Here is a 15,202-nt window from a genome sequence, read left to right on the forward strand (position 1 = left end):
TTAATTAAAAAAAATTATTGTTAATTGAAGGGGTATAAGAGGAATAAATTCCTTCAGAATGTACTATTATAGGACAATAATCAACTTTGGGGTGGTAACATTAACTCGCTTTGTGATGGGACGCATCACATCATCCCATCTTTATTTAGTTGTAACAGCATGCCCCCAAGTATTTTATTTATACATAGTTTATCTCTTTTTCAGCTCACAAAACTGAAATACATAACAGGATGTGTGGCTACAGAGGACTCTGCCGGCGTGTGTGTTTCACCCGAGAGTACAGCGCAGGCCATCGTGGCTGTCCTCACAGATACAGGTAATGTCCTAATACCCTGAAGACTAAGATTTTCCTGAATGATTGACTTATCACACTAAACTTAAAAATCTGACTGTTTTTACCTATATCTCTTTGCAGATGCTGTGCTGTTCGATCTCAGCAAATACCAAAAAATATCGTGTGACAGAAAATCAACCACAGAAACAAAATGAAACTTAAGGATTAGGGAAGGTTTTTGTACACAAATATAAAGAACATCACTTTGAGAGATGCATTAAATTGTCTTTCAAGAATAAATGTTCATTCAACAATATAATCATTTAGATAGGGTGATATGATACTTTCCAACACAAATCAAAGTTTCACTTACCAACCTGAAGCTGATTATTTGCCAATAATTTCATGTTTTCATTATTTGCCAATAATTTCATTTCTTTTCTTTTCTTTTCTTTCTTTTTTTTTTTTTTTTAAAAATCTGTTTATAATTAGTCTTAAATGACATATAGTGTCCAGTATACAAGGCTGTGTGTAAGTTCTCTGTATAGAAAAGATACCATAATGGAATGATTAAATTGATATAAACAGCACTGCTGTCAGAGGTGCTGTTATAGACAATGAATTAAAAACTTCTTACCAGCCAAAATCGAGAGCAGCTCTGTTGTTTGACATTACCAAAATTTCAGAAAATTCTAATTTTCAATTCTAATAAGCTTCATTACTTGAAGTGTATATACTGAAGTGTTATATGTATACTGTACAGTATACTGTAATATAATGAATTATATTAATTAAGTGTAATTGATTAGAAAAATCGATATTTCGTGTAAATTTTTTTAAAATAAGCTTAATATAAGGCACATGTTAAGACACGTGTTATTCAACTATTCCTCAGAATATCTAGGGACATGATGTGTTTTCTGTACAGGGGGACCTGATAACCACAACTCAGCAGCCTTCCTGAGGCGCCAGCAAAAAAAAACATTAACATCAGTAAAGATATTGCAAAGCACAAACAAGTATGTTTAGATGTTTATAGTGATTAGAGATTGAGCAGCCAGCGGAGGCCCTAGGGCCAGAATATTTTTCAATATTTAAAAAAAAAATGGGTGTCTGTTATTAGGTCAAGGAGAAGATAGGAGCACATAGAGTATCTATACAACAGGAACAACAGTCTGAGAAGTGGAAGAAAATTCATAGAGAGACATGTTTGGTAAACTAACAAAGATTGAGGGTTTTTTTTTTATTAAATTTCAATTTTATGCTATTTCTCATTTATGCATACATTTTGTGTGAATCATTTCATCATTTAAAAAAATCTTTCTGGACAAATTTATCACATACATTTGATGAGTACATTTTTTGGCATTGTCAACTCATTTACTTTTTGGGTCATTCATAAATTCTTGCACTCAGTAAAACTGTGTTTTGCAAGAACAAAGCATTTCTCTATGGATGCACTGATTCAGTCCTGAGTATTTGTATAACACCAGTATGGGATTGAGTTGCTAGATTTTTATACATATAAATTTTGTGATTTTGGTAACAGTTTGTATTTAATTTGTCTGAAGCTCAGATTTAAATGTTAAGTGGGTGTGGCAAAACCTGAAGGGGTTTTTTGATTTGTTTTGTTTTGTTTGCATTTTTATATTTTATTCATTTGGTTGCTACGTTGAGGAACATTACTCTGAAATTGTTCCACAAATTGTAGGTGCAGTTTTTTGCAGATGCAGATGGTGAACCTCTGCCCATCTTTACTTCTGAAAGACTCTGCCTCTCTAAGATACTCTTTTTATACCCAATCAAATCCCCAAACTCTTCAGTTGTTGCAGTTACATGAGGGATGTTTAGTGCAGTAGAAATGTTCAAAATGTAAGCAAATGTATTATATTCATGTTATTATATGTTCTACTGTGTCTGTGGGGAAAAAAAGAACAGAAAATTGCTGCAAGAACAGACAAATGTATTTACATCTCAAACTGTCATTTTTTAATAATTTAACTATCAAAATTACTGTCAAAACAACTAGCTCCTTATGTCAGGTTTTTTTTTTGTTTTGTTTTGTTTTTTTGGTGTTTAGAAAAAAATGATGTGGGGTAAACTGGCAAGAGCCTTGACTTAAGCTATTGGAAAATATGATTGGAACAAATATTTGCTAAAACATTATTGTACTCCTTCAGGGTTTTGTTGGGTCATATTTTCTTATCTTATTATGGTCACTGCCTTGTGGTTTTCTGTTGTTTATGCTTTTTTCCACTTTTTGATTGTGTCAAAGTTCTTGATGTTGCTATATTTGTTAAAGGCTACAGGAGAAGACCACAGTGGGTTCCACTCCTTTCAATATTTCAATTTAAAAAATCATTGTTTATTGTTTATTTTATTTCCAAATGTCCCGGAGAAGTGGCAGCCACAGCCAAAATTCTGTGAGAAGATTCTGTTCCCAGCAATCGTTAATTGCATAATAATAACTTTACTCTGATAGGCAGTGCCACAAGATATATAACAATGCCAAGTGCATTTCCTTAAATATGAACAATGCAAATTTTACCTAGAATGGTATTTGAGTTTTCTGAGATCTCAGACTGAGATGGTTATGGTGCAAGCAAATGAAAGAATGGGAGAAGTAGAGCAAAGTGCTGTTGAAGACTTGAGCGAAAGAGGTCAATGGAGCAATAAAGTGGAGTTTCTCTTGACTGTAACAGGAAATATGGTTGGTCTGGGCAACCTCTGGAGATTCCCATACCTGTGTTTCAAAAATGGAGGAGGTAAAGATTTGATGGAAGGCAAAGTGATTGCATTAAATACATCTAAGCAGATATGTTTTATTGAATTATCTCCTGTGAAGATTGTTAGAATATTTTTTCTTTGTGTAGGTGCATTTTTGATACCTTACATTCTGTTTGCTGTGACATGCGGCGTACCACTCTTTGTCCTGGACATTTGTATCGGCCAGTACACAAAGCAGAGTGCAGCAACATCCTGGGGAAGACTCTGTCCGTTAGCAGAAGGTAATTAATATTCACTACCATGTGAAAAAAAAAAATCCTACTTACTCACTGATACTGTCAAAAATGCTTAAAAATTTAAGGTAATATGAATAATTCTGTGATAAATAATCAAAACTTTAGCTTAGTTACATTATACAATTGTTTCAACTAAGCAAAGTTGTATTAATTACAGTTTTGTGAAATTTACATTTTGCACTATTAATCTTAGCATTAATCTTGGCAGGTTTGGGTCATGGAGGCTATATATTTGCACTGTATACCTGCATTAGCTACAATATTGTTCTGGCCTGGGCTCTTTTCTACCTCATCGCATCTTTCAGCTCCCTGTTACCATGGATCGGTTGTGGTAATCTCTGGAACACAGGTAGAATGACTGGCTGATTACTAGGACTGAGTGCTAGGTCAGATAGGTCAGAAATATGTCAATTATAAATGTAATAAATAGTATGTAATAATAGTAAATTATAAATGTACTGTAGTAAATCTAGTGTACCTCCTAGTTGATAGCAAAAGAAGAGTTAATAATTCAACATCACTCAGATCACTCAGCTTTAATATGTAATTATACTGTTGTCTCTTTATTGCCTCCTGTTCTGTTCCTCTCTCTGTACCTATTAGTGAACTGTGTAGAGCTTGTGTCAAACCAGAGCAATATGGCTATCAACAGGACTCAAGAAAATTTGAGTATTTCTGCTGTCATCGAATTTTGGGAGTATGTTCATGGGAATACCATTTTAAAGAAAATTATATTTGCATCTATTTCCCTAACTGTTCCTCTGTTGATCTCCAGGGGGCGAGTGCTGAATATCTCTCCAGGTATTGAGGTACTGGGTAAATTGAACTGGGAGCTTTTTTTCTGTTTACTTGCTACTTGGGTGGCCTGTTACTTCTGCACCTGGAAAGGGGTCAAATCAACTGGAAAGGTCTTGTCAGATTTGTTTCTATATATTTTCACTATTAGAATACTCATAGAATTTGACAGAATTTTGTACATATGCACACTGTACATAAAAACGTCTGGGTTACACATGTAACCCTGTTCCCTGAGGAGGGAACGAGACATTGCGTTTAGCATAACACTATGGGAGCGCCTCTCCCGCGCAACCAGCATCTGAAGCTTGTGTAAAATCATGCCTATTTATAGGCCTTCTATTTTCAGGTGACTTGGCAATTAAGCGCATCACATGATATAAATATGGCACCTGTGAACCACGCCATCAGCCTCTATTACCTGAAGCAAAGATGCAATTCACAGGCCTTCCTTCGTATGACAAAGCTACGTAACGTCTCGTTCCCTTCTCAGGGAACAGGGTTACATGCGTAACCCAGACGTTCCCTTTTAAAGGGAACTTTGACGTTGTGTTTAGCATAACACTATGGGAACAAGAATACCCACTCCGTCATACCAATGGTATGGCCTGTTCAAAAAGACCCAAGCCCGAGGGTCACTGCAAGACACTCGAGCCCAGGGTAGAATGAATATCCAGGCTGTAATAATGAATGAATGTGTGTGGCATAGACCACCCTTCAGCAGCACACACATCCTGTAAGGATACCCCTTTGGACAAGGCATTCGCGGAGGCGAATGCGAGGCCGCGAGCCTCATAAGCAATAGAGATTGCTTCCACTATCCAATTAGAGATGCGCTGCTTTGACACAACATCACCTCTACTGTCGCCACCAAAGCAGACCAGTAGCTGCTCTGACTTATACCACTGGCTGGAGCGGTGGACATAAGTACAGAGAGCCCTTACTGGACACAGCAGGTGCATTCTCTCTTGTTCCGGTGTGGGGAATGGAGGTGGGCAGAAAGCCTGCAACACCACAGGGTGGGCAGTCAATGTAGGCACCTTAAGAATATAATCTGGCATAGGATACAGGAAGGCCTTGGCTAATCCAGGGGAAAAGTCAAGGCAGGAAGGGGCAACAGAGAGAGCTTGTAGATCTCCTACTCGCTTGAGAGATGTCAGGGCCAGCAGAAGAGCTACCTTTAGAGTCAGAAGCTTTTCAGAGGCTGACTCTAAGGGCTCAAATGGGGCCCCTGTCAGACCTTCCAGGACCACAGAAAGGTCCCAGGAAGGTATGCGCGGCCTGCAGATGGGCCTCAGCTGCCTGACACCACGCATAAACCTCGAAGTTAGAGGATGTTGCCCCACAGAGGCTCCATCAACAGGGGTGTGGCTGGCCGGAATGGCGGCCACATAAACCCTGATTGTAGAAGGAGCCCACCCCGCTGAGAAACGTTCTTGTAAGAACTCCAGGACTGTAGCTATTGCGCAGTTCACTGGGTCTACAGTGGATCCCTGTGGATGAGAGTCTCCCAAGGAATGCCATTTAGCAGGGATATTATCTCTGAGAACCATTTCGAGCTGGCCAATAAGGTGCTACTAGCAGCAGACATAGACTGTCTTGGCAAACTCTTGTTAGAACTTGTGGGCGCAGAGCGATCGGCTGAAAAGTGTACAGATGTGACCTCGGCCACATGTGCACCATGGCGTCCCGCCCTAATTGTGCGGGAGGAGTGAGGGCGAACCACAGCAGGCCGTATGTTGTCTCCTCGGAGGCGAACACATGCAGTCCCGCTTGCCCAAACCTCGCCATATGGACTCTACCACATGTGGATGGAGCCACCAATTCCTGTGCCTTAGCCCCTGCCTCAACAGGATGTCAGCCCCCATATTCCCATAATGTACATTGCACTCACTGACAAACTTTCCTTCTGCCCAGAGAAGAATTAGTTGCACCTGCCTGAACAGGGGATGCGGACATAATCCTCCCTGGTGATCAACATATGAGACCACCGCTGTAAGGTCTGTAAACACATGGTGACCTCAATTGAGGAAGAAGGAATTTCAGTGCTAGAAATATGGCCCACATTTCTTGGCAATTTATGTGCCGCTCCAGCTGAGGGCCGCTCCAGAGACCATAAGCTGGACAGCTGTCTAAAACTGTGCTCCAGCCCATGAGGGAGGTGTCTGTCATTACCGTCTTGTGCTAAGGAGACACCCCTAGAGTGTGACCCAAGGCTAGAAACCGAGGACACTCAAATTCTCAGAGCACGTAGGCATCGCCGCATGACACTGATTACTTAATTACTCTTGGACGAAACCCCCAACTTCTCAGCCACCACTGAACGGTCTCCTGTGCAATAGGCCAATAAGCTCCAATAGTCTCCCAAGATCCAGCTTTATCTTGCTCAGTGTTGATAGGATTGACCCTACACATGTTGGGGATAGAAACGCCCTCATCGTAGTAGAATCCTTATAGCTCCTATAAAAGTTGTCCACTACACTGGGGAAAAAAATACTTTTCTGAGGTTCAACCTGAGCCCCAAGCTCTTCGTGTGGGCGAAAACAACATCTCGATTTTGAACCACCAGTTCCCTGGATCGTACTAGAATTAACCAGTCATCCAGGTAGTTTAGTACATGGATGCCCTGGAGTCACAATGGAGTCAGAGTGACATCCATGCACTTTGTGAAGGTGTGAGGGGATAAAGCTAGCGATATTTCTATGTGGAAATCTGCACCTTTTAGATCTATCGTCACAAACCAGTCCTCAAACTGAATCTTTGGAACGATAAGTTTGGGCGTCAGCATCTTGAACCTGTAAGTCCGAAGAGTACAGTTCAGATGACAAAGAACTAAAATTGGTCGTATACTCCTCTATTTTTTGCGGACCCGGAAATAACGGCTGTAAAACATCCTTCCCTCAGGGAACGGGGTACATGTTCTATGGCCCCTTTGTCCAAGAGGGATCTTACTTCCTGCGCTAACGTCGGGCTCTGGTCTGTGCTGACTACTGTGGTGAGCACACCTCTGAACCGGGGAGGGGTCGAGCTCTAAACTGGACCCGGTAACCCTTTTCTACGGTAGACAGAACCCATGGAGACACATTTGGCAGTAGTTTCCACACTGCCAGATGGTGTTTTAGTGACGTTAACTATTCCACATTCTATTGGAGGGAAAGCATCAGATTTTCATTGCCCTGTGACAGCTCGCTGACCAGAGAACACTGAAAACTTGGGACAGCCTTGGCTAGGGAAGGCCCTACAGTAGCACTGGGGGCTAAATGCCCTAACAACCTCATGTCCCCTGATATGTCCCTCCACAGCCCCTCAGGACTGCTCTTCTTTGCCTGCTTGGCCTTTATGACCATTCTCAGATCAGGCCTAGTAGCAGGCCACGACTGTGTCCGCCCGGTTCCCCTGGCTGTCTGTGGGGGTTGACGGGCTGCCATACTCGGCTTCTGTGTCTCCCTCCCACTAGTGCTGGTGAACTCGACAGAACAGGGAAGGAACTGGTTGAATGCCACCATATGTCGAGCTCACTCAGCAAGTCTGCTTGGACCTGAGCATCCAGAGAAAAGGCTCATCTAGCTTTAGTAATCACTACAAGCAGTTCTTTATATGCTGTTCTCAGTTTTTAGCACATCCTTCTGGCTCCTCGGTGTCAGAGAGAAATTATTATTATTATTTGTGTGTGTGTGTGTGTGTGTGTGTGTGTGTGTGTTTCTCTCTTTTTTCCATTTTGGCTTTCCATAGAGGAAGGAGGAGTCGACGCGAGCTCCAAAATCCAGCAAAGAGCCGGAAGACAGATCAAGAGATAGAGCAGCGCTCGTCTCCGGCTCTTCTTCCGGATCCATAAGAGATCCCCCGAACCTGAGACAGCTAGCTGCCTCGGCAGCGGCTGGCTCAGATCCGCGAGGCTCTGTAACCCAACTCGCTTTGGCTTCCAAGAAGAGCGCGAGTCACGTCCTAATGTAGGCATTACCATGTGCAGCCTCTCAAGGCTGCCATCGCATGCTACACCCCCTAGACACTTCACCCACAAAGTGTGCACTACTCCCCGTGATGAAACGGGAGGAAGCCGTAACACACTTCCTGAATTCTCTCACTCATATTTTTCTTAGTGGTTAGCACGTTCACCTCACACCTCCAGGGTCAGGGGTTCAAGTCCCGCTGGGGCCATGTCTGTGTGGAGTTTGCATGTTCTCCCCGTGCTGCGGGGGTTTCCTCCGGGTACTCCGGTTTCCTCCCCCAGTCCAAAGACATGCATGGTAGGCTGATTGGTGTGTCTAAAGTGTCCGTAGCGTATGAATGGGTGTGTGAGTGTGTGTGTGATTGTGCCCTGCAATGGACTGGCACCCTGTCCAGGTTGTGTATCCCGCCTTGTGCCCGATGCTGCCTGGGATAGGCTCCAGGTTCCCCGTGACCCTGAAAAGGAGTAAGCGGTAGAAGATGGATGGATGGATGGAGGGAAAAATCCAGAGATTTTGAGGAATGATAGAGAAGAGATGAAGCGTCTTTTTGATTCTTTATACAAACAACTGACATGTGGTCTTTCGGTGAAGATAATAAACTGATGTACACTGATGGCGCAGTGCACATGTGCCATATTTATATCGACGTGCTTAATTGCCACGTCACCTGATCATGGCAGGCCTGTAAATAGGCATGATTTTACACAACCTTCAGATGCCAGTCGCGCGCGAGAGGCGCTCCCATGCAACGTCCCTTTGAAAGGGAACTACTATTAGAATGGAAGTAAAATAATGACACATCATGACATGTCTTTGAAACAAAAAAGCATGTTGGATGGCACTAATCAAAACAACAATGCACTGTAGTAACAGTTCTTGTATTTTAATGCATTGTATTTTCAAGGCCTGTATTTTGGGGGCGGCAGTTCGATATTGTTGTACCCCAACCGTAATTCTGAAAAAGTTGGGACAGTATGGAAAATGCTAATAAAAACAAAGAGGAGTGATTTGTAAATGTTCTTTGACTTGTATTTAAACAAAAAATGTATAAAGACAAGGTATTTTATGTTTTACCTAATCAACTCCATAGTTTTTTGAAGATAAACATTTCTTTTAAAATTGATACATGCAAGGTGTTCCAAAAAAGTTGGGACAGGGGCAAATTAGGACTAACAGTGATGTGACTAGAACTAGAAGATACGACCATATCACACCGATATTATCAATACTGCATTGGCTCCCAGTAAAATCTCGCATTAATTATAAAATACTTTTATTAACCTATAAAGCACTAAATGGTCTCGCGCCACAATATCTAAGCGACCTTTTGGTTTTATATGATCCGCCACGCCTACTTAGATCAAAAGATGCAGGCTATCTGACGGTACCTCGAATAGTGAAGGCTACAGCAGGGGGAAGAGCTTTCTCTTATAGAGCCCCACAGTTATGGAACAGTCTTCCTATTAGTGTTCGGGACTCAGACACAGTCTCAGTGTTTAAGTCTAAGCTTAAAACATATTTGTTTACTCAAGCCTACCCTGACTAGATTCTGTTCTACTACTTCGCAGTCATAATTATCTTTTTTCTCCCTCTCTCCTTTCGCCGAGCCCCACACGAATTTATGGAGATACTAGAGATCCAGATCCTCTCTGCCTCTGGATGGAGCTCAAATCTTCTTTAATTCCAGACTGCTGGGACTACGGCTGCTCCTAACGCCATACAGACTTCATATAAATCCATAATGAACTTTTTCACAATATCTGTTGTTACCCAGATGAGGACGGGTTCCCTTCTGAGTCGGGTTCCTCTCAAGGTTTCTTCCTCTTAAAACATCTTAGGGAGTTTTTCCTTGCCACCGTCGCCACTCAGTGGCTTGCTCAGTTGGGATAAATTCGCACCTTTAATATCTGTATACCATGTTGATATTTCTGTAAAGCTGCTTTGAGACAATGTCTATTGTAAAAAGCGCTATACAAATAAAATTGAATTGAATCGAATTGAATGTGACAAGTTGAAATAAGAAGGTTATGTGAAATAGGTAAGGTCTAATCCTAGTATATAAGGAGCCTCCAAAAAAGTCCTAGTCCTTCAAGAGCAAGGATAGGTCGAGAGTCGGTAATCTGCTAACAGATGCGTTAGCAAATAATCCAACATTTTGTGAACAACATTCCCCAAAGACAAATCTGTAGGAGTTTGGGCATTTCACCTTCTACAGTGCACAATATAATTAAAAGATTCAAGGAATCCAGTCAAATTTTGGTGTGTAAAGGGTAAGGTCGAAAACCACTTCTGAATGCGCGTGCTCTCTGATCCCTCAGACGTCACTGTCTTAAAAACAGTCATGAGTCTGTAATGGATATCCTGACATGGGCTCAGGAATGCTAAAGCTTTGTCAATCAACGCCATTCGCAGCTGCATCCACAGATGCAAGTTAAGGCTTTACTGTGCAAAGCAGAAGCCATACATCAACACTGTACAAAAGCGCCGCTGACTTCTCTGGGCTCGGTCTCATCTGAGATGAACAGTAGCACAGTGGAATTGTGTTTTGTGGTCAGACGACTCAACACTTCAAATAGTTTTTGGACAAAAACAGCCATCGTGTTCTCCGGGAAAAGATGAAAAGGACCATCCAAGCTGTTATCAGCGTCAGGTCCAAAAGCCAGAGTCTGTCATGGTATGGGGGTGTGTCAGTGCCCATGGCATGGGTAACTTGCACATCTGTGGGGGCACCATTAATGCAGAAAGACATGTACACATTTTGGAGCAACATACGCTGCCATCCAGAGCAGGACTTTAAATGAGTTTATATAAATCAGATTTTAATGAGTGCATATTTTCAAAAATAAATTCAATTCACAAATCAAATAACCAAATAATGGGTTAATAATGTGTTTTCAATATAGTACAGGGTGAACTGAATTTTCAAATGACTCTTTTTGTTAGCTTTTTGCATTTTCCATACTGTCAGAATTGGGGTTCTATATTTAAGATGTGAATATTTCAACTGGAAACATTTTATACACAATTTCATTATTAATAATTCAATAATCAATATCCACCTTCAAAAATATTCAGTTTGTTTAAAAACAGCAGGTATAATATTCGACAGACAAATTTCGGTCCATTTAATTTCTCTTTGCAAATTCATTCATATTCCAAATACCCACACTTGTCTTTTATGGAAAGCCAAATTGGTTATTTTTGACGTGCATCGTTATGCTGTTTTAAGTTGGCGGTAAGTTAACGCTACATGCTGACTGGCATGAACTCCACACATTGCTTAATAGGCACATTAATTTGATCATTACAAAGCCCCCCCCCCCCCCCCCCACCCCCACCCACTGTGAGGAATCTACGACTAGTCAGATCGTTCAATCAACAAAACACCAACAATGGCAAGAAGGAACTTTATTTTACAATGCAAGCAGACAGTAAATGACTGCACCTGACTTCTGTCATCTGATAATCCCAGACCTGATATCCTTCACTCATTATTAAATTATGAATGCTTAATATTTGCTGCTGTGTTTGGTTCTTTAACTTTATATTGTGGCTTGTGTGATGCTGTGATTTTGTGTGTGTGCGTGTGTGTGAGAAAGGTTTGATAGTGTGTGCGAGAGTTTGATAACGCATTAGAGACATAAAGTTTGAATTTCGTCTGCAATGGCTTATCATAACGTGAAGGAAATTTTAATAATCCGAATGGGCCACTCAGAAAATCAACATAAGCAGCAGCATAACCTGATGCTGAATATGATGACCTGTCCCTGCTTAACACTGACATAACTTTTGAACTTATGTCACTGATTAAGAATACAACACATTGAAATTAGATGATCAAGATTGGATTTAAGATAATAAACCTCTAACTGTCTGTCTTGGTCATGTTTGGCTTTTTCAGGCAGTGTATTTTACAGCCATCTTTCCATACGTAATACTGTTAGTGCTGCTGTTAAGAGGTCTAACTTTACCTGGTGCGCTGCAGGGTATCAAGTATTACCTGTATCCACAACCCTCACGCCTCACAGACCCACAGGTAGTGGAGTCATTACAGCTAACATATGGCAATTACTTGGCTCATAGTTAAGACAAGAAATAATATATCAAATTCCAGATTTGTCACATTGCATTAAAACATCTAAACTACAGATTTCCATCATCTGAATGTCACATAGGTTTGGATTGACGCCGCAACACAGATTTTCTTCTCATACAGTTTGGCATCAGGTGTCCAAATTGTACTTGGAAGTTACAGTCATTACAAAAACAATAGCTATAGGTGAGCTCCCAGCAAATGAACGACAATAAATGAAATGGTTTGAATGTCTGTTTTTATGCTGAAAATTTATTACACTTCTGATATTTGTATTGTCTTGAAGGGACAGCATTTGGCTGTGTGTGGTTAATAGCGGTACTAGTTTTGCAGCTGGATTTGTGGTCTTTTCTGTCCTTGGCTTCATGGCAGAGAAGCTGGGTGCTGATATTGAAGATGTAGCCCTGCCAGGTGGTTTTAACATGCACATATATTAGAGATCTCCCCAAATCACAATTATTATGTACCTTAACAAAACATAAAAATGTGAAAATCACAGAATCACATGTAAGTTTGTTTCTTTCGAAAGGTCCAGGTCTGGCGTTTATAACCTACCCTCAAGCAGTGGCCATGATGCCTCTGCCACAACTGTGGTCAGCGTGCTTCTTTATTATGTTTATTTTATTGGTCCTGGATTCCCAGGTAATGCAGAAAGCTTATGAGATTTGATCTTTTAGCATTTACAGATTTGTATGTTAATGGGAAAACAACAGTACTTTTTTTTTATCTGCTTAGTTTGTTGGAATTGAGCTGTTCGTGTCATCAGTCATTGACATATTCCCCAATGTGCTGCGAAGGCCCTACAAGAGGGAGCTCTTCCTGTTATTCTTCTGCACTGCCTGCTTCTGCTTTCAGATTCTTTTAACAACTCAGGTACTAATACACAATTTTATCCCAAATATAGCCACCCTACAGAGATGACATAAGTCTGGTATATAACTGTAGTTGTCACTTTATTATGTACACTTACCTAATACCTACAGTACCCTCCACTAATATTGGCACCCTTAATAAATATGATCAAAGAAGGCTGTGAAAAATCGTCTTTATTGTTTAACCTTTTGGTCTTTTGTTTAAAAAAAAAATCACAAAAATACTCTGCTCTCATGGATATCAAATAATTGCAAACACAACACATGTTTATAAAAAATATATATCTTTGTTAAATATAGGTGTGCAACAATTATTGGTACACTTTTAGTCAATACTTTGTGCTACCTCCCATTGCCAAGATAACAGCTCTGAGTCTTCTCCAATAATGCCTGATGAGGTTGGAGAATTCTTGGCAAGGGATCTGAGACCGTTATAACAGATAACTAGAGGGATAGTGTGAACAGCCCCATTCTCCATCATTAAGTTTCCAGCATATCTTAAAAGCCAATACTTGTTCAAGGGAATTAAGGGTAGAGCTTACCCTGAAGGAAGGTGCAGAGGACACCTGGAGGATAGCCTCAGCAAGGTTTTATGTGCCTGTTACATTGATCTTCAGGAAGGTGTGTGAAACCTTATTGGAGCTAGGGAATGTTCCATGAGATCTCTCATGCCGTGTCAGTCAGTCTATCTAGGGTAAGATATTGGATGTGGAACATGAGGGCAAACTCTGCAGCTGAGCAGAGACAGAGAAATAGGGATACAGTTTATTTGAAGCATTCAGATTTTTTTTTTCTTAGTGTTGTTTTGAAGCAGCATGTTTGCTTACTAGTGTAAATGCACAGTTGTCTGTTGGTACAATTGCACTTTTCATTTTTGAAAATTTGTTATTTTCTCTATTCTTTCTCCATAGGGAGGAGTCTACATCTTCCAGCTAATTGATTATTATGGGTTTAATGGTGCTTGTTACTTCCTCATGTGTCTGATTGAAACTCTAGTAATTGGATGGAGTTTTGGTATGTGTTATCGTCTGTTTTGATACAAGTCTTTATAGATATGAAAGTAATATAAGTAAATCGCCCATATTTTAAATTTCACTCAAATCAGGAGCTGATCGCATGTCTGATATCATTGAGGACATGTGTGATAAGCGACCCAGTGCATTCTTCAAATACTGCTGGTGTTATTTCACCCCATTGATGTGTCTTGTAAGTTATTCATCCTATAAAATATATGTATTGCCAATATACACATGTTATACTGGCAAAACTTCCATGGTGTATGGTACATCTACCTCATTCCTTATTACTCATTACAATCTTCATCATCTGTCAGTTTCTATCACTTACTCAACCTATTCTTTGATTAAAGGGATCTTTCATTTTTTACCTGGCAAGATATACACCCCTCGTGTATAACAATGTTTACATATATCCAGACTGGGCTTATATTCTTGGATGGCTCATGAGTTCATTTCCCCCAGTGCTGGTCATAACATGGGGTGTGGTGAAGCTATTTACTCACTCAGGCACACTAAAACAGGTAAGGCAAGACAGTTAAGCTATTTAACAGTTGACATTTTATGTTTTATAATTGATATTTGGGTAGAACCTATTAGTTGCATAACGTGTAGAATAAAATGTATAATTTATTGCTTTTCTTTCTAAACAGAGTTTTAAAAGTCTATGTACTCCAGATGACAAACTTCCTTTGACACGAAAGCAAAGAGCACAGCTGCAGAGGAATGAGACTCTAATGACAGGAATTTGATGACCACATATTGATCAAAAAAAACTTGCAATTATTCATATAAAAATATTATTAATATTCGTAATATTATTATAATATATAATACACTAAGTGAAACATTAATTTACCATTTATCTACCCTTTCCTTACACTCATTAGAAATGTAGTTAGTTTGTAGACCTTCATTGAAGATCAATCCATGATGCATTACTATTGACTGTAGTCCATGTGTTGCTAGACACAATTTGTCAGTTCCCTTCTACCCTCTCCATCAATAGAATGGAAGGTACACCAATATTAACTGGCAAATAAATGATTGTACCTGCTCAAATACATAACCCTATGTCTTTAATTATATTTCTCTGTCTAGGTTGGTGTAACACAACTGTCTTAGGTGGGAATCAAACCCAGAGCTCTCATGTACAAAGACACTGAGTTTACTGGCAGA

At 40.3% G+C, this 15,202-nt stretch overlaps 1 protein-coding gene across 1 annotated transcript; it reads left to right on the plus strand.

The window, feature by feature from the left end:
• The first annotated feature begins 2,830 nt into the window (after positions 1-2,830).
• Positions 2,831-15,202, plus strand: LOC108279369 (sodium- and chloride-dependent GABA transporter 2). Its single transcript, XM_017493585.3, has 14 exons — positions 2,831-3,039; positions 3,148-3,282; positions 3,506-3,646; positions 3,901-3,994; positions 4,073-4,205; positions 11,944-12,078; positions 12,218-12,321; positions 12,422-12,546; positions 12,665-12,777; positions 12,871-13,008; positions 13,919-14,021; positions 14,113-14,213; positions 14,377-14,547; positions 14,677-15,202. Exons 1-14 carry the CDS (start codon positions 2,862-2,864, stop codon positions 14,773-14,775), a joined length of 1,770 nt encoding a protein of 589 aa, XP_017349074.1. The 5' UTR covers positions 2,831-2,861; the 3' UTR covers positions 14,776-15,202.

The sequence above is a fragment of the Ictalurus punctatus genome, chromosome 18 (assembly GCF_001660625.3).
Source record: "Ictalurus punctatus breed USDA103 chromosome 18, Coco_2.0, whole genome shotgun sequence".
Taxonomy (NCBI): domain Eukaryota; kingdom Metazoa; phylum Chordata; class Actinopteri; order Siluriformes; family Ictaluridae; genus Ictalurus; species Ictalurus punctatus.